General features: G+C 44.3%; 2 protein-coding genes across 14 annotated transcripts in view; both read left to right on the forward strand.

Annotated features, from left to right (window-relative positions):
- The window catches only part of LOC110532326 (homeodomain-interacting protein kinase 2), a 102,789-nt gene extending 79,952 nt beyond the window's left edge, over positions 1–22,837 (forward strand). For 2 of the 11 annotated variants that reach the window (XM_036977699.1, XM_036977712.1), the window contains exons 6-15: positions 3,189–3,367; positions 3,531–3,693; positions 6,780–7,002; positions 8,043–8,164; positions 11,195–11,325; positions 12,581–12,772; positions 14,530–14,868; positions 15,372–15,643; positions 15,926–16,101; positions 16,212–22,837. In XM_036977699.1, the coding sequence (XP_036833594.1) occupies positions 3,189–3,367; positions 3,531–3,693; positions 6,780–7,002; positions 8,043–8,164; positions 11,195–11,325; positions 12,581–12,772; positions 14,530–14,868; positions 15,372–15,643; positions 15,926–16,101; positions 16,212–16,715 (2,301 nt within the window). In that variant the 3' untranslated portion in view covers positions 16,716–22,837. The remainder of the gene's footprint in view (positions 1–3,188; positions 3,368–3,530; positions 3,694–6,779; positions 7,003–8,042; positions 8,165–11,194; positions 11,326–12,580; positions 12,773–14,529; positions 14,869–15,371; positions 15,644–15,925; positions 16,102–16,211) is intronic. The other 9 variants (XM_036977723.1, XM_036977731.1, XM_036977738.1 and 6 more) reach the window with 7 other exon arrangements.
- Positions 22,838–23,700: 863 nt separating this feature from the next.
- si:ch211-1e14.1 (UPF0606 protein KIAA1549) overlaps positions 23,701–26,087 on the forward strand; it is a 91,506-nt gene continuing 89,119 nt past the window's right edge. For 2 of the 3 annotated variants that reach the window (XM_036977756.1, XM_036977764.1), the window contains exons 1-2: positions 23,702–24,060; positions 25,447–25,733. In XM_036977756.1, the coding sequence (XP_036833651.1) occupies positions 25,601–25,733 (133 nt within the window). In that variant the 5' untranslated portion in view covers positions 23,702–24,060; positions 25,447–25,600. Of the gene's footprint in view, positions 24,061–25,446; positions 25,734–26,087 lie in introns of all 3 variants that reach the window. The other variant, XM_036977762.1, reaches the window with a different exon arrangement.

Below are 26,087 nucleotides of genomic sequence, written 5' to 3' on the forward strand. Positions count from 1 at the left end.
GTACAGATCCTTGCGACATGGAGCTGTGCATTATCGTGCTGAAACATGAGGTGATGGCGGCGTATGAATGGCACGACAATGGGCCTCAGGATCTCGTCACGGTATCTCTGTGCATTCAAATTGCCATCGATAAAATGCAATCGTGTTTGTTGTCCGTAGCTTATGCCTGACCATACCATAACCCCACCTCCACCAATGTTGCACTCTGTTCATAACGTTGACATCAGCAAACCCCTCGCCCACACGACGCCATACATGCTGTCTGCCATCTGCCCGGTACAGTTGAAACTGGGATTAATCCGTGAAGAGCACACTTCTCCTGTGTGCCAGTAGACATCGAAGGTGAATATTTGCCCACTGAAGTCTGTTACGACGCTGAACCGCAGTCAGGTCAAGACCCTGGTGAGGTCAACAAGCACGCAGATGAGCTTCCCTGAGATGGTTTCTGACAATTTGTGCAGACATTCTTCGGTTGTGCAAACCCACAATGTCCAGGTGGCTGATCTCAGACGATCCCGCAGGTTGAAGACGCCGGATGTGGAGGTCCTGGGCTGGCGTGGTTGCACGTGGTCTGCTGTTGTGAGGCCTGTTGGACATACTGACATATTCTCGAAAAAAAATGACGTTGGAGGCTTATAGAGAAATAACATTTTAATTCATTGGCTACACCTCTGGTGGAAATGCATGCAGTCAGCATGCCAATCGCAGGCTCCCTCAAAACTTCTGAGACATCTGTGGCATTGTGTTGTATGACAAAACTGCACATTTTAAAGGGTATTTTTATTGTCCCAAGCACAAGGTGCACCTGTGTAATGATCATTCTTGATATGCCACACCTGTCAGTTGGATGGATATATTGGCAGAAGAGAAAGGCTCACTAACTGGGATGTAAACAAATGTGTGCACAATATTTGATGTTTATATATGTTTATATTTTTGTTCAGTGTATAATAGGAACATGCTCAATTTCAGAGCTTTTTGTGTTGTGGGCAGGATAAAAAGAAGTGATGATTATACTAAAAGTATTCTACTGCTCTTTGACTTTATGATCTAGCATACTCATAGAGAGGTCTTGCTATGGCTCGGCATTCAATCAATTCACTACAATAGAATGCCTGCTGTTCTCCGTAACATTAACATATATACTGTACATTTCTGCTGTGCTACATTGCTAGTATGGAGTTAGATTGCCTCCGTACACATACATAGGCAAGGCGACACATTCGCAATTCGACTGAGTGCATTTCCCAAAGTAATTTTTCCCTCTCGCAGAGGACAGCGTGATTATTTTCCCCACCTCATTCCAGAGATTATTCCTTTATCACGGCGAGTGGAGATGTGCGAGGCAGGGAGGGGTTAGGGACGGAGCCTGAATAACTTGCGTAGGAACGAGAACTCAATCATATTGTTTGGCGTTGACTGGCAGTACATCAGATAGCCCCTGAAGCAGGGCTATAGGTAAGCTGTATCTTTATGAAAAACGGGCCCGCTATCTCAGCATAGCAATCGCAATAAACAAGCACGCTTGTCCCCGTCTGTGTCCCTGTCCCCCAACTCAGATATGCCACTGAAGGCTGTGGGCTGCTCCAGAGCGGCTCTGCCTCAGTTTATACCTCTACCTCCCCCTCTGCCTCTACTTCCCCATCTACCTCTACTTCTACCTCCCACTCTGCCTCTACATATCTCTCAGCCTCTACCTCCCCCTCCTCCTCTACCTCCCCCTCTGCCCCAGCCTCTACCTCCCCCTCCTCCTCTCCCCCTCAGCCTCTACCTCCTCCTCTTCCAATCTGCCCCAGCCTCTACCTCCCCACTGCCTCTACCTCCCCCTCTGCCTCAGTCTCTACCTCCCTCTCCTCCTTTCCCCCTCTGCCTCAGCCTCTACCTCCCCTCCTCTGCCTCGCCTCAGCCTCTACCTCTGCCTCAACCTCCCCACTACCTCTACCTCCCCCTCTGCCTGTCTCTACCTCCCTCTCCTCCTTTCCCCCTCTGCCTCAGCCTCTACCTCCCCCTCTGCTTCAGCCTCTACCTCTGCCTCAGCCTCTACCTCCCCACTACCTCTACCTCCCCCTCTGCCTGTCTCTACCTCCCTCTCCTCCTTTCCCCCTCTGCCTCAGCCTCTACCTCCCCTCCTCAGCCTCTACCTCCGACTCAGGCTCTATCTCCCCCTCCTCCTTTCCCCCTCTGCCTCAGCCTCTACCTCCCCCTCTGCCTCATCCTCTACCTCCCCCTCTGACTCAGTCTCTACCTCCCCCCCTCTCCCCCTCTGCCTCGGTCTTTACCTCCCCCTCCTCCTCTCCCCCTCTGCCTCAGCCTTTACCCCTCAGCCTCTACCTACCTCTACCTCCCCCTTACCTTCTTTTAATAAGCAAACAGCAATACATATCGGGTTAATTCTTCGTTTATTTTGCTTCTCAGCAGTAGATAAAAATCTCAGCGACGGCGCCAGTGGAGTTTTGAAGCGGCTCCGCTCTTTTCTATGAATACCAGTGTAAATGTTTGTAATGTCAGTAAGGTGCAAGGGTATCACTATGCGCTGTGACACTGGTGTTGACACCCTAACTGATGAAGCCTTATGAAGGTCGTATGTGTGTTTATAAATAGTTCTATCCATGGGAAAGGCAGCAGTGTTTTTCCTGTCCTTCGCAGCAATAGTACAGGCTGCCTCTGAAATGGCACACTATTCCCATAGGGCTCTAGTCAAAAGTAGCACACTATATACAGAATAGGGTGCCATTTCAGACACGGCCTCAGTAAACACTTTAAGGTCAGGGGAAATCTGCGATTGCTACATCCATTTTTTGACTTTTAAATGTATGATATATACCTATTGATTCTTGAAGACTAGCTTAGTTAAACGTATGAGCTTAGTTAAATTATCTTACCCCATCTTACCCAAATATGAGCTTGTTTTACTCCTTTGTTTATCAACAAAATTATTGTAAACAATATATAGCCTCAAAATATGGTTTAAAAATGTCATTTTTATGGTCAGTCATTGCATCCATAACTCTGTCTATGAATTTAAGAGCGGTGACATTTCTCCAACCCCATCCTTCAGCTGTTTACCATATCAGTGTTTGGGTCAGGCTTTGTTATTGTTTACACTGCAGATTGCCCCTTTAAGGTCTGAAAATGTCCCTCCGAAATGCTAATCGCTAATGCTTATTCTGTATGTTGTCTGTCTGCAGGTGAATATGACGGCAGATCTGGAGGGTAGTGACATGCTCGCGGAGAAGGCAGACAGGAGAGAGTTCATCGACTTGTTGACCAAGATGCTGACAATCGACGCAGACAAAAGGATCACCCCCATCGAGACCCTCAATCATCCCTTCATAACCATGACCCACCTCCTCCCCCACAGCACACAGTACGTCTATTCTAGAGGTTCCACCCCGTATCTCATGGACATAGTTAGATAGTGAATAGATAACTGGGCAAAAAGTAGCCTAGTAACTGAACTAAATCGAAATGAGGCAGGCTCATACTCACCTCTCTCTCTCCCCCTCCCCCCCCACCCTCTCTCACTCCAGTGTCAAGTCCTGCTTCCAGAACATGGATATCTGTAAGCGTCGTGTGGGCATGTATGACACGGTCAACCAGAGCAAGACCCCCTTCATCACCCACGTGGCCCCCAGCACCTCTACCAACCTCACCATGACATTCAACAACCAGCTCAACACTGTGCACAGCCAGGTACCTACTGTGCACAGTGTGGATGATTTTACTTCACATACTCCTCACAATTCATACAACCTCAACTACTGTCGGTGGTGACCAGCACTATCCATAACCAGGACATGTAGCAAGCTAATGTAGTAATGACGTGTGCAATACACGTTGCAAACAATGTGTCATTAGGACGTCCCCGGGATGTAACGAAATGGTCTGTTAAAGTCGTCAGGACATTGTGTCATGGTCCCCTGGGTGTTTCGTCGAGTTCCCGGCTGGTCCCGGGGACGTCCCAGAGGACATTCTTTGAGACGTTCTGTCGTGGTCCCCTGGAGGTTTTGTCTAGTCCCCAGTTTGTCCCTGCAAGATTGACTTCATCAAAACATTAGGAAATTCTTTCTACGATAAACATTAGAAATTTGATGGCCATGCATTATTTTTGCAAAAAAGACCTTGCAAGCTAATTTAATTATGTGCGGCTGCTAGCCAAATAGCGTTACACTTTTCTGATTAAAAGGAAGCTATTTTTGACAAATGTTTTATTTTGAGTGAAGGAAAACTATAGTTTCACGCCGCTGGTCACTACTGAAGCAAAAAAGCTTACCACCGGTTCAATAAAAAATGCAGGTGGAATGGTCCTGAGAATGTCCTAATAAGGTCCTCACATGGTCCTCAGTGACGTCCTGGGAGCTTACAGGGAAGTAGACAAAGGTCCCCCAGAGAACTTTCCCTTGGGACTATCACACAAGGTTCTTAGAACGTTGCGTCAAAACCCTTAAGGGACCTAATGGGAGTGTCACCTAGTATCCTCAGGACGTCCCATTGGCTGGGCAACCATTAGCTTGGTTCGTGTGTTTTTTCAGGCAAACACTTTACACAGCACAGTACGCACAATCAGCCCACATCTCTTTATTTGAAGGCAATGCATTGACCATTTGCAAGAAAACACTCCCTATAGTAGGGACGCTAAAGCAGCATATTAAGGCCAAGACAGCCAAGCTAGGTGTCTGTCTGTGCCTCAGGCTCATGGGGGACTGTCACAAACTGCTGAAGAGATACATGACAAACTTACACTTCCTGCTTGGCTTGCAGTTTAGCGCTTTTCAGGCCTTCAAAATCCCACCAGCGGGCTTCCTCCTCCTCCTCCTCTCCTCCTCCTGTTTCTCTTCCTTTTGCCTTTTGAGCTTCAGCATGTAGGGCTTTGTGGGGTGTATGTGACTCTATACTGCTGACTTTTTGCTTCTGCTGGAATCATGAAATGGCTGCATACTTACATTTTTCAGATTGTGCTGAATTAGATTTGCAGCTCTCGTTTTTTTCTGGCAAACAGTGTTCTTTATCACTAAACATATTGACAGGCACAGAACCCACTCTGTGCAGGTCGAGGTAAAACCTAGACTGCGCTGTAATAAATAGCTTAACGCTCATTTTTCTACCTCGCCATCAGAGCAACTTGGTTCTGTGTGGTATGAGCAGCGCTAAGTAAGTGATTTATTTAGCCGGAAAACATTGAAATGTCTTTGAGTTTTTTATTTGCAGGCTCTCTCTGTGTTGTGTATGATGAATGCCACACTTGCATATTGATTAACTCCCCTCCCCCGGTGCTCATCGAGCTTGCTAAGATGTGCAAAATGAAAAATGAACGTGCCGTCTCTGAATTTTCAACCACTCAGGCTTAATGAAAAGACCCTAATTAATCCGGGTGTTGTCGAACAAATAGTATTTGAGTTAAGACCTGAGCGCACTGGGTGTCTTTAAAAACATTTGTTCCTATCAAAGCTATCTTTAAGCCTTACTTAGGCCTCATTGATGATCTCCCCATGTCCAAGGTCATATTGATTAGGCACCAAACAGAAGAAAACAGACTAAAACAGGGAGGGACTACCTGAACTTGTCAATTAAGAACCCTCTTTTTTGTTGTCCGTTGCAATCCGTTTCGTTACGGTATGCCCTAATGAATACGACCCAGGTTTACAGCAGTTCACGCAATTAGCAAGTGCCTGACATCTTTTGAAATAGGTCTGCTCAAGGATAAAGATGTGGAGTCAAGATAGTGAAGCCGAGAGACAAAATGTCAGTTTGCCCAGCAACTACTCTGCTCATTATTAGACTTTGGCAACATTTGCATTTTAAGAGCATTGCATAAGACTCAATTCTGTCACTTAGGAATCCAGTTGGCTCTTTCAATGTTGACCCTTCACAGAGATAATGGCGTGTCTTGAGTCCAGGATTATTTGGGTCCGTTGAGACATATTGTCGTGTAGCCAGAGGGAGGACAAAGACACTGGGAGGAGAAAGGATTTGTCTTTTTGTCTCGTCTCCTCTAACCTGGGTTTTATTCATTAGGGCTCACTGTAGCAAAATGTAGCAAAAATGTTTTGCAACGGAAAACAAAAACAAGTGCTTCTTATTGGACCAGCTCAGGTAGTCCCTCTTTGTTTCAGTCCAGTTTCATCTGTTTGGTGCCTTATGAATATAACCCAGATCAGTGTTTCTGTCTGGTTCCTATAGTGCTTCATTGAAGCCTCTGAGTGTGTACATGCATGTGGATATTTAGTTGTGTTCACAATACATTGAGAGAATCTCCATTGACGTGCATACTTGTGGCAGCTCTAACAGTATGTGTGTATGTACATGTACAGTATGGACAAATAATCCTCTGTGGCTCAATGTATTGTTTATGTACAGTAATTATAGCACTATCAAATACTAGGTTGGTGATGGAAGTGATTTGTCACATTGATTCTCTCTTTCAATCACATACTCTATTTCTCTCTTTCTCTAGGTTCTCTCACTCTTTTCACTGAAATGCAACATGTACAGTACATTAAAGCTGATGGACACAGGCTGAGAAATATCACACTGATATTTATAATATTCAGAGAGATATTACAATGCCCTAATTTTGCCCTCTGTTTGAATGTATCACTAATGTACCATTAAGACATCTAACGCATAATAAATAAATGACAATTATATTTTATGTCGCGATGAGTTATGATAGTATCCCCCCCCCCAGCAACCCACCAACCTTCAGAACCTTTTGAGCTTACCACCACCACCCAGCATTTCCTCATGGCTTTTTGTTTTCGATCCCATTCTTACTTTAGGCCACCAACCTAGCTCCCTCCACCACCAGTGCCACCCTTTCCCTTGCCAACCCCGAAGTCTCCATACTAAACTACCCATCTGCACTCTACCAGCCGTCCGCAGCCTCCATGGCTGCCGTGGCCCAAAGGAGCATGCCCCTGCAGCCCGGGGCCCCTCAACTCTGTCCTGCCCGGCCTGACCCCTTCCAGCAGGCCCTCATCGTCTGTCCACCAGGCTTCCAAGGTAAGAGATTAAACCAACTGATGTATGTGTGTATGCTGTGTAAAAAGGCCACAGATCTAGGATCAGCTTCCCCTATCCCTGAGCTTAACCTTAAGCATTGGTCCTAGATCAGTGGTTAGGTGTCTGTAACGATGGATTGTTTGCCGCCATCTTGGAACAGGTTTACTTTGAAAAAGCATCAGAAAGATAAAAGATTGCAACAGGATTACCTGTATACATAAATGCTAAATGAGTGAATTAAAATAGCCTCTATAAGCCGTTATATAGCAAACAGTGCTTGACTTGGGAAGGAGCTCACTGGTGCTGAGTACCGGCACCTCAAATGTTCTACTGCTTGAGCTCCTATTCGTCTTATAGAATATTAGCTCAAAAGTAAATATAAACAGTACCGGCACCCAAAATGAGTAACGGCAACTATTTCAAACACTGCCTGTCAAAGGCTCAGTCAGTTTCAGTAGACTAGATCAGCACCAGGGAGTTTTGTTTTTCTCCTGAAGAGAGAAGGGCTGATCAAGCTGTGAGCAGGCACTGCACACCACTGGCTGTGTAGATTTTTTTGTTCTGTAACTTCCACTGACCCCCCAAGGCCACGGCAGTCTTCATGTTGAAGAGATATGCTGTGATACATTTATGAGCTAATTAGTCATTTAAAAATGCATTTATCTATGATTGATGCTTTTGAACCACCGCTCTGGTCTAACCTCTGTTTATGAGGTTAATACTGAAAGAAACATTCTTTTTTTTGGGGGGGGGGGGGTGGTTCCTGTGGAACGGCGGATAAGAATTTTCATTTCCTGTTTGCTCCACTCAACCAAGGGTTATATAGATATAATTTATGTTGTCATTACTAACTTAATGTTTTCAAGATGAATCAGTAATTGAGTACAGTATCACTATAAACTAATAAACTGTTTTGAAATGAATATTTTTTCTTGAACAATTTTGCCATCATTGTTTCTTCCAGGGTGCAGGCCTTTTTGTGTGACACATAGAGTATTGTTGTTGTTGTTGACCTCATCTATGTGGTTGTGTGTCCTCAGGGCTGCAGGCTTCCCCGTCCAAGCACACAGGCTACTCTGTGCGGATGGAGAATGCCGTTCCTATAGTGACGCAGGCCCCCGGCGCTCAGCCGCTGCAGATCCAGACAGGCCTGTTGACACAGGTAGGGAGTAGTGACGCGGCCGTCGTCGTGGAGATCAGGGGGCCCACATATAGTCCCTTAATTGCATCTCTGAACTCATAATGATAGCTCATCTTTGTTCCCCTGTGGTGCACAATACACTGAACCTATTCTATTTACTGGGAGACATGAATGTCTCCCTAAACACACATATGGCTAAAAGGGTATTTTGTATGCTTTTGTTGATGAAAGCTACTTTGGAAATGTCAGGCCGTACCTCTGTATCCTTTACCTACATCAGTGTAACAGGCTAGCCTTTGATCAAGGCAGGGAGTCAGTCTGTGTGTTCTTGTGATCCTTCTGCCCCTGCTGGTAGCTGCTTTGCCTGAGTCAGTTAAACCCTGTTTCTAGTGTCCTCTCACCCTCCCTTTCTCCTGGAGGAAGAGGCTGCCATGGTTTGATGAACAAGGGAGAATTTGTTTGTTCACGTTCAGAGTTCTCACTAAAATCCTTAGCAGTGTAGCTGTAGTAGGTTTACCAGCTAATGTACAGTCGTTTGAAAGAACATACATACCCATGCATTATTCCTACAATAGACTATAAAGTCGTAAAGTGGAGCAGTAGGCCACCTCCCCCTCTGGTTTCTGGAAATTTCCATAAGCGCTTTAAAGTCCTAGGAGTAAGAAGGGTTCCCTTATCTCTTGTTAATCATGCAGTAGCCAACTAGCGAGGCTCTCTGTGCTGTGTAGAAGACTAATCTGTCAGATTCCAAATGATGATTAGCTTTAGGGCTGCTTCCAAGTCAGGCACTCTGGAATTATAGGCCTCAGAAGAGAGGGACAGATTAGGGGTTCGCTCAACTCCAAAAGGCTACAAAGGTCACCCTATACCCTATAGCATTAACTTCATTTATAGCATTCATTCAGAAAGACTGCCTCAAAAGAAGCTTTTATACAATATTTCTACAGTATATTCAATTCTACAGTACAAAGCATGCCGTTTGTACAGATCAGTAGCACATCCAATACGTGGAAGTACTGGATCTAAATCCCTCATTCCCTTTGCTCTGGGAGGTCTCTAGTGGGTGTGGGTGGGTTTAGCCTTCAGGCCTTTCTGCAGCCACAGCCCACCCTCGGCCCAGGTCGGGCTCAATCTCTCTGGGTGTCTGTAGAGCAGAGCTGAGGCTGGGTGGTGGAGCTGTGAAGGTGGGCCCCAGGCAGGCAGCCAGGCAGGACCTTTATCTGGATCAGGAATGCAGAAAATTTGGAAACAATTGGGGAGTGAGAGCCAGGGCTTTCAGGGCCCTGAGGTGACAAAGGGTTTTTTCCTCGGGGAGAAGAGGTTGTTGTTGGGAGGCGGGGAACTAGCTAGCACCGCTGCTACTGGGGCGATGGGCCTGGGAAGAAAAGAAAAGGGCCTCTTAACCGGGTTAGGGGCAGACAGGCCGATTACACAACACAGACGCCCGGCGAGAGAGGAATGCATACTGCCAGGAATGGAGTGAGCAGGATGGATGAAGAGATAGAGGGGTGGAGAGAAGGCGATGGAAGTATTAGTGGCTCTTAATGGGTTCTGGCATGTTGATAAAAGGACTTGAGATGTGAATTTAACCATGGGATATGTAAAGGGGGTCTGCAAGTGGCTTAGGTTGTCTTCTATTGGCCGGGTTTTCGTGCTTTTCCATTGGCTGTGCCTGTGTCCTTTATCCATCCACAGCCCGGTCATGTTTTGTTGACCTAAAGATGCCTCCCTCCCCCTTCACCCATGGACTGTTTTTGTTTGAAGTTAATCATCTCTCCCAACGTACCTCAGACAAAACAATTCCACTCCCACAAGCTAGCGGTCATACGCTGTTCAACCTCACAATCATTTTTTAACAGTAGAGTTGAACAGTTACATTGTGCCAAGAAATGCGGACGACACCCGAAGAACAGACCTGGAGATGTATGCTTGGCACTCCGTATGAGCCCAGCCCAGATGTAGGCTGAAGTATTGAGTGCTTTGTCCTCTGTGCTGTGCTGTGCTGTGTGCTGCAACACGTACCGATGCTGCCGAGGTAAATAGAATGTGCAAATGCTAATAAAGGAACAATTCATTAGAACCCCACATTAAAGTGCTAATCAATAGAGCTGCATTAAACTATTAGGGCTGCAGACACACGCACGCACTCACGCACGCTCGCTCGCACACACGCACACACACACACACACACACACACACACACACACACACACACACACTCGAGGCATATTATGCCTGGAAACTCTCTGCGTGTTGCACCAGTAATACAAAAGCAGGTCCTTTCACAGCAACAATGTGAATTTAATTAAAAGCGGAACTGATTTGGATAATGCCAAACACTTCAGCACACACACAGGAACCAGGAGGGGAGAGGCAACACATCTTTATCAAACATCCAAAGTCCTATCTATGCTCTGTTGATGTGTGCTGTCTGCAAGGCCAGAGAATTCAACTGGTTTTGTTTAAACAGCCTGACGCTGGTCAGTTGTTCTGCTTGTATCTGCAAACCTATTGGCTGTTTTGTGTTTTTTTACAGGGAGTCCTTATCTTTTGTTACACTTTAGCGCATTCAATTATTTTCTCTTGTTTTCCCTGTTGCTTTAATCTCTGGAATTAAAACAATGGGAGATAAAACAACACATTTGTTTAGGATGTGTTCTTCCTACCTAAGACTGATTATAAACTGAGTGTTTAAACTTGGTGGACAAAACTGCTCTAATTACGTTGCTAACCAGTTTATAATAGCAATAAGGCACCTCGGGGGTTTGTGATATATGGCCAATATACCACAGCTAAGGGCTGTGTCCAGGCACTCCACGTTGCGGCGTGCATAAAAACAGCCTTTAGCCATGGTATATTGGCCATATACCACACCCCCTCTGGCCTTATTGCTTAAGTATACCTCACATGGTTGAAGCGCAGGGTTAATTAGAGATATGATAGAAAACGATATAGAATGGAAATAGTGTTCTATTTCATTCTGAGGCTGTCCAGAATTCTTCTTATTCTCTTCCTTCCTCTCTCCCCTGTCTTCCCCATCTATCCCCCTAGCAGGCCTGGCCCAGTGGCACCCAGCAGATACTCCTACCCCCGGCCTGGCAGCAGCTTACCCACACCTCGGTCCAGCACGCCACCGTCATCCCAGACTCCATGATGGCCTCACAGCCCCTGGCTAACTGGAGGTAAAGAACATGCCTCCTCTTTATGTTGCACACTGTAAATTGTATACTTTTTTGGCAATCCAGTGTCTTATAAGCACATGTGGGCTGGGCATCTGAAAAGATGCAAGACACTACCATAACAAATTAATTGATCAAAACCTATAAGACCAGAATAGTCATGAAGCATTAGACTTGGTCTCACGTACCAACAGTATAAGCCTGGCATATCTGTAAGTGAAGCCAAATGACAAAGGTACAGCGGTTTCATTGTAGCCTGCAATCCAATTTTATATCCTCCATTTCACCATGATGAGACAGAGCGTATCGCTTTGGATTCCAGGCTAGTTTCATTGACCAACTGTGTATTAAAGCCTGGTCAACAGCGAAAGTTCGGATGTTTACAAAGTGCAGAGAGGATCAGCACAGCAGTGTCCTGATTGACAGAGGAGCATGGCCTTGTGACAGGCACTCAGAGGGCTGCTATGAATCACAGTCTATAAGTGAACAGCGAGGCTTTTATAAGAGCACATTTACCTCAGGGAGATGAGATGTATGCACATAAAAGGACATCATCCCAGGCATGGCATGTCACATGGATCACATGTTAGATGGATGGTGCCTGCAGGAAGATAAGCAGGATGCAGGTATATGAGTGTGTTTGTGTGTGTGTGTAATTTAGCAGTGCCGTCTAAGGACAGGGTGTTGGCCAGACACGTCTCTCTCTACTCCCCCCCCCCTCTCTCTCTCTCTCTCTCTCTCTCTCTCTCTCTCTCTCTCTCTCTCTCTCGCTCTCTCTCTCTCTCCCCCTCTCTCCCTTTCCCCCTCTCTCTCTCTCTCTCCCTTTCCCCCTCTCTCACTCTCTCTCTCTCTCTCTCTCTCTCTCTCTCTCTCTCTCTCTCTCTCTCTCTCTCTCTCTCGCCACCCACAGCTCCATTATCCTCACAAAGATGATTGTGAAAGTGTCACACTTCTCTGCAGCGCTATCCCTCTACAGCTTCTGGTGTCAGCTCCGCATGCCCTCCCCTCTCTTCCGCTCTCTTTTCTCCCCTCTGTCTCATGCGGTGACTGCTGCCACCCACAGGCTCCTCTGGGAAATACACATGCTTTGTTTAAACTCTAGTCCCTCAAATGAAGCAGTATGTGCGTGCGTATGTGCTGTTATAGATATGTGCTTAGAGATTAAAATCGGCAAGTTCTCCATGACAGTGTTTAAACTTAAACACATACACATAAAACACAGGTTCAGAGTAGTGATGAGACATATGTTGTGTTTCAGGAATTCTCACCAGCACAGCGGCCATTACAATCCCATCATGCAACAGCCGGCGCTGCTGACTGGCCACGTCACCCTACCATCCAACCAGAACCAGCCTCTCAATGTGGGCGTGGCCCATGTGATGAGGCAACCGTTGACCAATAACAACAACTCTTCTTCCAAAAAGACCAAGCAGCATCAGATGACTGCCAGGTAAGCACAACTAGGACCTCCAACACAACTAGGATCTCCTACACAACTAGGACCTCCTACACAACTAGGACCTCCAACACAACTAGGACCTCCAACACAACTAGGACCTCCAACACAACTAGGATCTCCTACACAACTAGGACCTCCTACACAACTAGGATCTCCTACACAACTAGGATCTCCAACACAACTAGGACCTCCAACACAACTAGGACCTCCAACACAATTAGGACCTCCAACACAACTAGGACCTCCAACACGACTAGGATCTCTTACACAACTAGGATCTCCTACACAACTAGGACCTTCTACACAACTTGTTTTCTCAACTAGGATCTCCTACACAACTAGGATCTCCTACACAACTAGGATATCTTACACAACTAGGATCTCCGACACAACTAGGATCTCCTACACAACTAGGACCGCCTACACAACTAGGATCTCCTACACAACTCGTTTTCTCAACTAGGACCTCCTACACAACTAGGCTCTCCTACACAACTAGGATCTCCTACACAACTAGGATCTCCTACACAACTCGTTTTCTCAACTAGGACCTCCTACACAACTAGGATCTCCTACACAACTAGGATCTCCAACACAACTAGGACCTCCAACACAACTAGGACCTACTACACAACTAGGATCTCCTACACAACTCGTTTTCTCAACTAGGATCTCCTACACAACTAGGACCTCCTACACAACTCGTTTTCTCAACTAGGATCTCCTACACAACTAGGACCTCCTACACAACTCGTTTTCTCAACTAGGACCTCCTACTCAACTAGGATCTCCTACACAACTAGGACCTCCTACACAACTCGTTTTCTCAACTAGGACCTCCTACTCAACTAGGATCTCCTACACAACTAGGACCTCCTACACAACTCGTTTTCTCAACTAGGACCTCCTACTCAACTAGGACCTCCTACTCAACTAGGACCTACTACACAACTAGGATCTCCTACACAACTCGTTTTCTCAACTAGGATCTCCTACACAACTAGGACCTCCTACACAACTCGTTTTCTCAACTAGGATCTCCTACACAACTAGGACCTCCTACACAACTCGTTTTCTCAACTAGGACCTCCTACTCAACTAGGATCTCCTACACAACTAGGACCTCCTACACAACTCGTTTTCTCAACTAGGACCTCCTACTCAACTAGGATCTCCTACACAACTAGGACCTCCTACACAACTCGTTTTCTCAACTAGGACCTCCTACTCAACTAGGACCTCCTACTCAACTAGGATCTCCTACACAACTAGGATCTCCAACACAACTAGGACCTCCTACTCAACTAGGACCTCCTACTCAACTAGGATCTCCTACACAACTCGTTTTCTCAACTAGGACCTCCTACACAACTAGGATCTCCTACACAACTAGGACCTCCTACACAACTAGGATCTCCTACACAACTCGTTTTCTCAACTAGGATCTCTTTAGGTCTGAACACAAAACAGTCAGTGACTGGCCATCACCTGTAGTTGACCGGTGCTGCTGACTTTCAACCTTCAACCAATCAGAACACAAGGACGCTTTCCCCACGCGAAGACGAAAGTGAAACTTAAGAATTGCTAATATTCTGCTGACCCTTACCTGGCCAGTGTCTTAAGTATTGTTATTATGTCCATACACAGGACCTTTTACATGTGTAAGAAGTATATAGTATGTAGTATGTAGTATGTAGTAGTTGTTAACCTAATATTGGCTCATCCTTCTCTCCTCTCTCTCCCGGCAGGAACGTGTCTGCATACGAGGTGTCCTCCTCCCAGGCGGTACTGTCCCCACAGCGCTCCAAGCGGGTGAAGGAGAACACCCCTCCACGCTGTGCTGTGCTCCAGAACCACGCCCCCTCCTCCAGCTCTGGCTGTGGACCCCCACAGGGTTGCGGAGGGTGGGGAGTGGGTGAAGCAGAGCAGGCTTCCAGCACCACCCAGGACCACCACCAGCACCACAACAGGCCGCGTCAGACCATCATCATCCCTGATACACCCAGCCCCGCTGTCAGTATAATCACCATCAGCAGTGACACAGACGAGGAAGATGATCACAAGCAGAGCAACACCAACCATACCAGGTACAAGTCAGCCATTTTGGGTCAGACATTACACGCATGCAGAGATCTGGGAGCCAGGGTTTAATACAAAACAGGAGGCCATGTTTAGTGTCATTACTGACAAAGTTGGGTTTGATATCGTTTCAGTTCCAGACAATTCCACCCGGCACAGCCAGAAGTTGACTGGCCACCCCTCATAGCCTGGTTCCTCTCTAGGTTTCTTCCTAGGTTCTGGCCTTTCTAGAGAGTTTTTCCTAGCCACCGTGCTTCTACATCTGCGTTTCTCACTATTTGTGGTTTCTGTTTAGCACTTTGTGACATCTGCTGATGTAAAAAGGGCTTTATAAATATGTTTGATTGAATTCTGTAATAAGATTGGACATGATTGGCATAAGGGCATTTATCAGTGAATTGATCTGAATTATGGAATCTGAATCGGAATCGACACAAACATTGGTCAGTAGGTTAGTAGGCTGATGAGTACTATATGTAGCATTAAATAGAGTGCATCCTCCTCCTTGCAGCTTGTCCAAGCATAGGAAGAACGTCATCAGCTGTGTGACGGTACACGACTCCCCCGACTCGGACCTGTCCAGTAACAACAGTCCCTATGCCGTAGAGTCCAGGCTGGCCAACAACAACGGCTACCATGACTCCAAGACCACCTTGCTGGACAACTACAGCAACGGCAACAACCCCCGCACCATCATCATCCCCCCTCTGAAGAGCCAGTCCAGCGAGGTGCTGAGCGAGTGTGAGCGCCTGATGCCAGGTATCTACACAGATATCTACACAGGTACCTACACAGATCCGCACACCCATGTAGACAAGGAGGGATGGTCGATACTCATCTAGAGTATAGGAAATACTATATACTGTAGAGATAGCTTTTTATTTGAGTTGAATATGATCATTATTATCATTGTCGGTACTCCAGTTTACCCATTCGCTAAGTCCCGCCCCATTGGTTACTGTTGCTACCTTGGTCAACAATTGGGTGTTTTGTGTTTGTATACTGTACTTGTGTTATTTTCTTGACCTGGATTGACCTCTTTACCTTGTCCCATTTACACTTCAGATGCAATGAATCATCAGAATTCGGCGTATAAGTTCAAAACCTCCAACGGCGTGGGTATGATGTCTGGCAACAACCACCTTTCGGGGGGTATGGCTTACCGACAGCAGCGCTCGGGGCCACACCCCTTCCAGCAGCAGCAGCCTCTCAATCTCAGCCAGGTATGGAGAGAGAGCCAAGTAAGAACCCATCTAAATGACCTCGTATCATTTACCGTGTGGAAAGTTTGTCTCTGACAGACTAGAATTTGGATTGCACTGACTCCATCCTCATGTCTCTCCCTCTCAAGGCCCAGCAGCACATGGTAGCTGAGAGGAACGGAGGCCACCGGCGCCAGCAGGCTTACATCACCCCAACCATCGCAGCCCAGGCCCCCTACTCCTTCCAGCACCACAACAGCCCCTCTCACACTGCCAACGTGCACACCCACCTGGCTGCCACCCACCTGTCTGCCACCCACCTGGCTGCCACCCACCTGCCCGGCCAGCCTCACCTCTACACCTACACCGCCGCGCCCGTCGCCCTGGGCTCCACAGGCACCGTGGCCCACCTGGTGGCAACTCAGGGCTCGGCCCGCCACACGGTCCAACACGCCACATACCACACACCGGGCATCGTCCACCAGGTGCCTGTCAGCATGGGGCACGGTGTGCTGCCCTCGCCCACCCTCCACCACAGCCAGTACCAGGCCCAGTTTACCCACCAGACGTACATCAGCGCCTCGCCTGCCTCCACTGTCTACACTGGATACCCACTGAGCCCCACCAAGGTGAACCAGTACCCTTACCTCTAGAGCCAAGCCAACACACTGGAGACCCAGACCCCCCCCCCCAACCCCAACCCCAGCACTACTGATGCTGCTCACCCCATGTCCTCCCTCCCTATCCTTACTCCACGGACAGAGAGATAGAGAGACATGCATTCTTTATGAAACTGTCACGTTTAACTTGAAGATATAACGACAGAGAGGAAAAGGGAAATACACAGCCCCTCTAAGGGTAAGGAGGTGTGCATTTTTTTCTCCAAAAGGGCCAGTTTTGCTTTGTTTTCTCTCTTGGTTTTATTTTATTTTTCTCATTCTTTTACAGCAAGGTCTTCGTGACAGGCGTTTGAGAGAGATGGAGGGTTTCTGTTCTTCTAACACGGCTTTTTGTTTTGTCTTCTCTTCTTGAATTGGGGGTCCCTCTCTGGATGTTGGAATTCCCAATGTGAGAATTCCCATGAGGATTTGGGAATGAAGGTGAAATACGGAAACCTGCTGCTCTTCAAAGAATTAAAAAAAATAACGATGGCCTTGAACTGTCTTAAACATTTCCAAATCATTCAAGGTGTGGGAGAGAGAACGAAGCACCCTCCTTCTCCAACAGACAGAGTCAGGAATCTTCTGGAAATATAACCAACAAAAGACAAAAAAAACATTAAATGTATTTATAGCTATTTTCCCTTCGATTTTTCGTTCTCACCTTTTTGAGGAGACTTATGTTATAGGTATAGGAGTCTTAGCCGGGCCCTGTTTTTAGAATGTAGCAGTCTGCACCCAGATTCTTTTATCAAGAGCTTTTTCTGATACCAATAGAATTGATTTGTTTCTCTTTTTTCCAATGTGATTGCACAAAGTGGTTATAATAACATAGGCATGTACAACGTGATTATCTGTGTGTGCGTGTGCTACTGTCAGCCATGTGTGTGTAGTCCACCTCCTCTTGCACCTTTGTGCTATAATTCTCTGAATCCTCCGCAGTCTTAGGTTTGACCATTGTTCCCTTGTAGTGCCTTACAGATATAACCACACAGTTTATGTCGCTGGAACCTTGAGAACTAACAGACTAGCTGGAACTGGTTCCTTGGTTTGACATGTTATTGTCGGGGCAGTTTTGATTTCTCTTCCAGGTGTAGGCTTAGCCCCTAGCTCTGTTTCCTATCCTTATGACAGTATACTACAGAGTTCAGAGGTCAGAGTTCATATTTGCCTGACCTTTGGCTTTTTTGTTAAGTGTGCATGAGTTTAACTTGCTTAGGGTACTGAACCAAAGTTGTTAGATCAATCCTCGTTGCGTTGTGTGCTGGATATTAATGTTAATATGTGTACAGTACTAGCCTTTCTCACCGTGATATCCATACATACGATGGCTTAGGTATGAGATGTGTTACTTTGTTTTTACATCACACAAGGAATTGGTTCAGAGGAATGATAGAACAGAGAAGTATTAGCACAAGGATCCATTTTGGGGCAATGGAAAATGCAGAAATACAAGAATGTGACTGTCAAAAACATGTATGTGATGAGTTCAACATAGGGCGAGGGTGACAGAGTCCAGAGTTCGACAAAAAAATAGCAAAGGCCTGATGGGAAGTTGTGGTTGCTATGGCTGAGATCCCGAGAAGGCCAGTGAGAGAGAGTCTGGTTGGTTGCAATGGGGAAGCAGAGGGCTGGTGAGAGGGGTTGCTGGGTAGGAGTCAGACCTGGACTCAAATAATATTTGAAATCTTTCAAATACTTTGAACATTTGTTTTAGCCTGCCTGGATTGCCAGATGGGCTATGTTTGCAGTTTAGCAAGTATTACTTCCATTGCGCCAGGCAAACTCAGGCAAGCCCAGCTAAAGTGTTTGAAATGATTTCTAATAGTATTTAAACCCAGATCTGAGTAAGTGAGGGGCTACTAGAAAGATTTGGGTTGGGACGGGTAGGAACTGAGGATGGTAGAGTGGTAGTGTGGCATTCCTCATGTTAATTGGACTAAAAGAATGAGCATGTTGGCACTGAGCAGGTTGGTAGGAACAGTGGGTAGGAGTTACAGGGGCTACATGGATGCACACCTAACTCTGATACAAGTTGTTGTGTTGTTGTTGTCTTGCAAAGATAAATGGAAGTGATTTCGTCTTTTCTGCTCTGACGCTTGTGTAGCACCTCTCAGCAGAGAGCGAGAGACTGGAACGGAACAGAAATGCTACAGTGTACACCTGGAAGGTCTTCCTATGAAATGGGCTTCATTTGTTGACACTATCTCTGTTTTGTCTTTGGAATGTGTTCTCACAGACACCTCACCACCAGAAAGGGATACCAGATATGTAGTAAGAGAACTGATTGGCCTATTGCTTCTATGTGTTTGCTACTTAATTTAACACCCGTTTCATTTGTCTTAGCCAATGATATATGAATAATCTCTCTGTTATATGTAATACTGTCCTCATGAAGTGGGCACATCAGAACTGCTTGTGGTTTTAGGAAGAGCCTTCCCCCGTATCCCTTCATATCATGCCATAGTACTTGCATTTGAAGTGATTGTTTTATTTTTATGTTACTATTGAACTTTTGAAATGGCTGTAGGTACAGTATATATTGTGTTATTTTACAGATAGTTGCAATCAAGTGTTTTGATGATTTGTTATTAGGCTCATTTCTATTTTGATTTGTAACTGGGAGTTGCTGTACGTTGATGTTAAGTATTCCTAGGAGGGTGTGTATACCTGTGTAAAGTGTTCAGGCACCGTTGACAATAATAAGGTTGTGAAGTTGATGATGATCCATTGGGGCCCTTATAGGTACTGTAGGTCATTTAGGCTTGAGTGGGTCAGACCCAGGTTTGCTCCTCAAACCAAACCTAAAACAACAGCATCTTGGTACACCAATATGCCACCGCGCTCCCTCCAACCGGCTCCACCATGCAAGCCTTGGGTTCCTGGCAGTCAAAGATGTGGTGTAGAGATACCGTGCCGTAGGTATACATTGCTGGTTGCATCATTTTCTTTCTGTTCTGTGTTGTACCTTTGTTTGTACGTTTTTGCTCCTTTCCATAAGGCCTGTGGGCCTAAGCACACACATAAGAGAGATGCTTTTCCACGCGAGAGTTTGGCGCCTCCATAAAGGGGTAGACTACTGAAACATTCCACTGCAGAGAGAATCCGACATCCATACTGCACACCCAACAGCCCCTATAGCTCTCTGCTCACTTGTCATTTGGGGACGTTTCTTTTTTCCCACCAAAGAAATGCAACACGTTGATGATGTACAATACAAAACACAAACAATCCCCAATGTGGTCTGGCAATAGCGTCTGCATTCAAGGTACATGTTTAGACCAGAAGTTATTGCCAGACCACATTGGGGATTGTTTGTGTTTGTACTGTACATCATCAACATGTTGAATTTCTTTGGTGGGAAAAAGAAAAGTCCACAAATGACAAGTGAGATGTGCGCACATATAGTACTGTAGAAATACATACAGTATGTGCACAACACACACATATGAGTGATTAGAGTTGCCACAATGTCTGCTTATGGTTGAGCTATTTTGAAGGAGTTTACTGTCAATTGCAGTCCACCATTCTCAAACGTCTATGATTTGAACCATGTATTATTTGATATATGTCACTTGTTTCCCCCTAAATGTAAAAATGGAATTCTTCGAATTGTTTTATATAAGTGTTTTTTTACGTTGTTAAAGTTGTATTTTAGCTTTATTAATGTTGTAAGCAAAGGAATTTTTTTAAAACAAAAACATGTTATAAGTTAGTGTGCCATGGAATGACCTATAGAGTGAAATGAATAAAAAAAAAATATATCAATAATACCTTTAAAATAATGGTCACGAGCACAACATGAATGTAATATGTGACCTGCTTCATCTGAAATGCTTTAAATATTTCTGCTTGAGTGACCATTAGTTAAAGTAAAGATTTGATTTCTACATTATTTGTTGCCATGCAAGATGCAATAAGTCTGTGATTCCAGCAAAAACAACTTGAGTCAGCATAAATTCATTTGAAAAAGTCAACATTTTTATTCCGATATGGGGTTTTCAAATATGATATATTCGATTTCATTCTATTTTTTTTCTCCATGTATAATCTAAATTTAGCAAATTACGAGAAGCCCTTTGAATCTTACGCTCAATTTTCTTTCAACGTACTTGCTATATTTTGAATGAGAACATGTATTTGAATGTGTAAAATATGTTAGTATCGTACTACTTTGTTTAACATGCGTTATGTGTTTTTATTAAGGAAAATATGAATCAGAAATGTGAGCATCAACATAGATCCAGTGACCTTACAATTACCAAAATGTGCTTCTTTAGAGTGTCAAGAAATTCTTGTGGTAATGAAGTTGCTTTACTTTGAAACATTGTCTCTCCCCTGCTACTGTAGCCATTTCAATGTTAGAACACTGCCTTCCAAATAACTGAACGATATCATCAGAGCTTTAAGATGTGGTTTCAATGAAAGAGAGCTGTGTAAAGCGGCCTGGTATTTTTACAGCTTTGTTCTTGAAATACTCTCGCTACACAAGAAGCGCTCAGCTTCCAACTTTTCCCACAGTGTGTTTGCGAGTACTCTTCCTGGAGTTTTGTTTGAAGTTATTGCAAAACATTCCTGAAGGCATGGCACACATTTCCAGTTAGTCCTCTCAGGCCAAACCCATCTGAAGTGACTGGAATCATTTTAACACCTTACTAGACAAGAATAATAATCTTACACCCACTACACTCCTTTTGCAATCATTTTGCAATCATTTCATTGGAGCTTTGCATAGCACATTCTCCCAAAGAAGCAGGGAGGTGGGAGAAGTACTTATTTTAGGATGATTTAGGTTATATACATGATAGAAACTCCATAAACCAGTAACAACACATTCTTAAAGCCCTTCTGTATGAGAGTTGGTCTGTGTGTGTTTGTGTGTTTGTCAAGGGAATCACCTCCTTCATTGTTTTTTTCTTTGGTGATTCAGGCTGAATTTGTTAAGGGTTTGATGCTGATGGAATAGATCAAGTATTATCATTTGGCCAGTTTTTGTACACATGTACTTGAGAACCAAAATGTATTTTATGATTTTTTTTTCTTCTCAACTCTTGCTAAAGACATGTTAGAGGTCTCTTTTTTGGATTATGGACTAACAGTTTGAAACAATTTGGTTTAGAACGTTTATTCTTTAGCTAGTTCTTTCCAGCTCAAATTGTAAATAAGCATTGTAGTAAAGTCCTTCAGAGGATGGGTTCTTGCCTAATGAATTCCCATAGATAAAGCCCAACATGAACCGTATTTCTCCACAGTTGACAGCGGTACAAGAGATGAGCCATTTTGCAGTCATCTTGATCAGGATTTCGATTTTGTACTTGCACAACAGCATTCACAATGAAATGGGTCAAAATCAAAATTTTTCTACAAAGTCTCAAGACCTAAAAAGCATCAAACCCTGACCCGTTGTGTGTCCATTGCTATATGGTTTGTTAATGATGTTCAAATCTCATAAGTTGTCGTTCGGGCTATTGTGTGCTGCAGTATTTCCTAGTATACTTATTTGTTAATTGTCTCTCATTTACGTTTATCAGGGATTTTTTGAGAAGTGTTTGTTGACTCCTTGTTTCAATCTGTTCATGTATCGTTCTATCTACCCTGTTCCTTAGACTAATATTACTGAGTATGTAATGAGAATGGATATTTTACTGGCTTTATAGAATGTTTAAATATAATAATGAGAATAAGAAGAATGATTCATTAAACTCCTAACAAGTTGAGTAATTGGCTATTAAGCGCTTGTGTTACCATTTAAGATGTTGTGTGCTTCTCTTAATCATTTTCGTTGTAGAAAAATTGAGTGAATTTATAATAGGCTTCGAAAAACTAATGATAGCATTGTACATTTACAGGAGGATTTTAACCGACAACTTTGTCATAGAAAAAAAAGTGATTTAAATTGTCCTCTTTACTAACTGTAGGGTGAAAAGGGGCTGGCGTTGTGGTGAACTATGTTCTAGCTTGTTATTCACTGTCACTTTTGATCATTTCTTCGGTCTCCGAGGTGAATCGAGTTATTCATGAGAATTTGTATGCTCACATATGCATATTGTATATGTGTAGAAATGTAATCACACTTTGTCTTGGATTTACATTAAACTGTTAAGTCACGGCACCAGTCTCCTGTGTCATAGCAGTATCATTATGTTTTAATCTGGTGTGTGTGTGTGTGGGGGGGGGGGGGGGGGGGGGGGGGGGGGTGATAAAATGTAATGCAATAACAGATAGAAATACAGTTTATCAACGTGGCAAATTGATGGATGGTTTTGACGGACAAAAGGATGTGCACCTGAAGAAACCTGATAGTCACTGCACTGAAGGTGAAGTCCAGTTAGTTGATGGTTGATGTTTCACTGCAATTGGAGTCAAATACATGAATGAATCACTAATTTCATCTGTTGATCTGTTTTATGCCAAATTACTCTTGTATTTTTTTTGTTGTGGGTACAATCAACTTTACCCTAGAAACTCTATAACCCTAGAAAATATTTAACTAGCTCTGTAGATTGATTCAGTATCAGAGGTACAGTCAACCAGACTGAGCTCAGTTGCAAATCAATCCTTGATGTAAATGTTCTACTGAACATTTTATGCCACTAGATGGCAACGATTAACCATATTTTATTGTTGTGCTACTTCATTATGGTCAAATGAGTTTTTTCCTCTATTTGCATATTTAACTCAAAGTGTTTAATAGTCTTGTCTATATTTGTTGACATGCACTGTTTCTTATAAAATCACAATATCCCAGCCTATAAGTGTCTGTCTATTGATTTTGCTAACAAATATTTGAGGTAGGGAAAATAATGTATTGTATACATTTACATTTGAGCAATTTAGCAGACGCCCTTACCTTCCCTGACAATGCTTTAAAGGAAAATAAAAGGTCAACATTTTATGTATGATGTAGTTCAGAATTGATCCTTCAGTCTGTGTCTGTCTGCCCATTTCATTTGATCAAGGGCTTGGGGGCGTCGCGACGTTGCCGTGAAACCACAGACGCTGACAGAGATGGACAACCCAACAGGACCACTGAATTGGACAACCGAATGACCTATTTGAAGGACTGCCCCTGCAGCCAATGGCCGTGGGACCTGACAAATTAGACATCGAATATGGGTTCAGGGGGAGGAGTTATTGCAATCCTCATGACGAGTGGTCACTGTGAGAGCTAGAGATGTCTAAAGAAAACGGGAAGGGAAATGATATTTTTCCTTGATCTTTAACTAACTTGCTAGCTATTTCAAGTGGTATTTAGATAGCTATTCCGGTTTCATGTTATTGTTTTTATGGGTATGAAAACGTCCAGACAAAGAGAAACAGAACGTGAAGCTCCGTTTTGGTAAGGATGTGTGCTCTGCTATGTCTGTGATTGGGACGTAGTAAATGCATGGGATAGATGGGCACAGGATTCCGGTTATCTATTTTAACACCGAGCCCTACCAAGTTAGCTAGCTAAACTGTTTAAAACATGTCCATGGTTTGTTTCAGTTGTTGAATATTGACTCACGATTGTTAATGAGAAAAACAAAGTATAACTTGTTTTATTTAATCATACGATATTTCAAGTGGTATTTAGGAAACGGGTCGGGATAGGACGGAGGATAAGGAGACAACCTCATGACGAGACAGCCAGCCAGGCAGCAGGCTAGCTAGCTGACGTTAGTAGTGAACGAGAATTATATCCCATTGAGACCCGTTAGGCATAGCCGAGGGAAGTAGTTTGTGGGTGGGGGTGCAGCGATTTTTGACTGGGAGAGTAGGATGGGAAAAATCCTGTAGTCTATATCAGTCTGCTAATACAGGACTAGTAAAGGCCCAGTGCACTACTTTTGTGACATTTTTCTTCATGGAAATGGAAAGTCAACAGGTACCCTAGATGACCCGCCTATGTACACAAAAGTACATTGACATTAAGTGGTTTGTAAGAATGGTGAATTAATACTGCACAAAAAAAAGTGGTTTTCCATGTTATTTGGTCAAGAAAAATATTTCACTCGATGTGGATGTTTTTTTGTGTCTTTGCCCATACATTTGCACATTTTGATGGACAGGGTTTTGTTCTTTCTGGATTCCATTAGAATGACAAATCACCGAGAAAGGGACAAGGGCAACAACTCTTACAATTCCAGCTGTTGAATCCAAGCAACTGAAATAGTAAATAAGAAGAATATAAGTGTTTACTAGTGCTGCCAGTCAGACACACATATTCACAATTGTTATGTTACATTGTAACTGGTTTTGGCACGTGCAGGTAAATTCCCCCGCACTTTGCAATTTACTGTAGCTAATCCCTATTTTGCATTTACATCACCTTTGCCATGTGCCTGGCCTGTTATTGCAGATGAGTGTCTTCTTAATAAGTTGCAAGTGCAAGTCCCCAATATAAAAACTTAACCCAGGAGAGAACAAAGGACATAACCAGGCAGCTGAACTCTCCCCCCCCCCCCCCCCAGCCAGGGTTGACCTAATTAGCATGCCTGCGTCCAGCCTAGCACACCGTCAGGTCAGGGTCATTAAGATTGAGTGATTTTTAGATAAACAGAACGTTTTAGCCTAATGTGTGTTGTCTTTCCGTATTGTGTGTGTTCATATTTTTTGGCCTGCATATTTATTGCCTATATTCTTTGCTTTGTTATGTCCTCAGATTGGTAGACGGACAGACTTCTGTCTCTGCTCACATAACGTATTGCATTTCTCTGACATAGTCGTTTCTTTTTGCACACAGCTTAATCACCCTTCTGTTACCAAAAGCAGATAATATGGAAGAAGGGGCACATTGAGGGAGCTCACACAAGCAAGACCTGCATTCTCCAGTTTGCGGTATATACTGGGATGATTATTCTCTTCGTAAGTGGATAAAATGCCCTGACTTCCATGCAATGGAGGGTTTAAGCTTCTCTATGGGTTCAGTGGTGATTCCCAAGACCTTGCTGCGCATTCAATGCTTTGGTGCAGCGGTCCTGGGGCTGATCGTGTTGGTTACGATGATCACAGCAGCTTCATCTGCAGCAGGTAAGCAGGCACACCTCTCACAGACAGCATTTACCACCAATTTGTACTGTGTTGATGTCATGTAACACACCTATACAGTCATGATGTAACAACCATGGACCAATAAGACATTTCAATGGGTTTTGAAGGTCATATGAGGATGGCAAGTCAATCTTAACTATAGGGAGCCATCTACTGTGTGTTATTACACACATAGCATGTTACTTTCCATTAGTATGTAAAGTTATATTAATGTTTGATAACTTCACATAGTACGGGCAAGTAGCCTATGCCTGGTAACAGACAGATGGCAAATCAACAGGCGGGAAATGCTATGGAATACTAAGTGAAAATGTCAGTGTATTAACCCTTAGT

This window comes from Oncorhynchus mykiss, chromosome 1 (assembly GCF_013265735.2).
Source record: "Oncorhynchus mykiss isolate Arlee chromosome 1, USDA_OmykA_1.1, whole genome shotgun sequence".
NCBI lineage: Eukaryota > Metazoa > Chordata > Actinopteri > Salmoniformes > Salmonidae > Oncorhynchus > Oncorhynchus mykiss.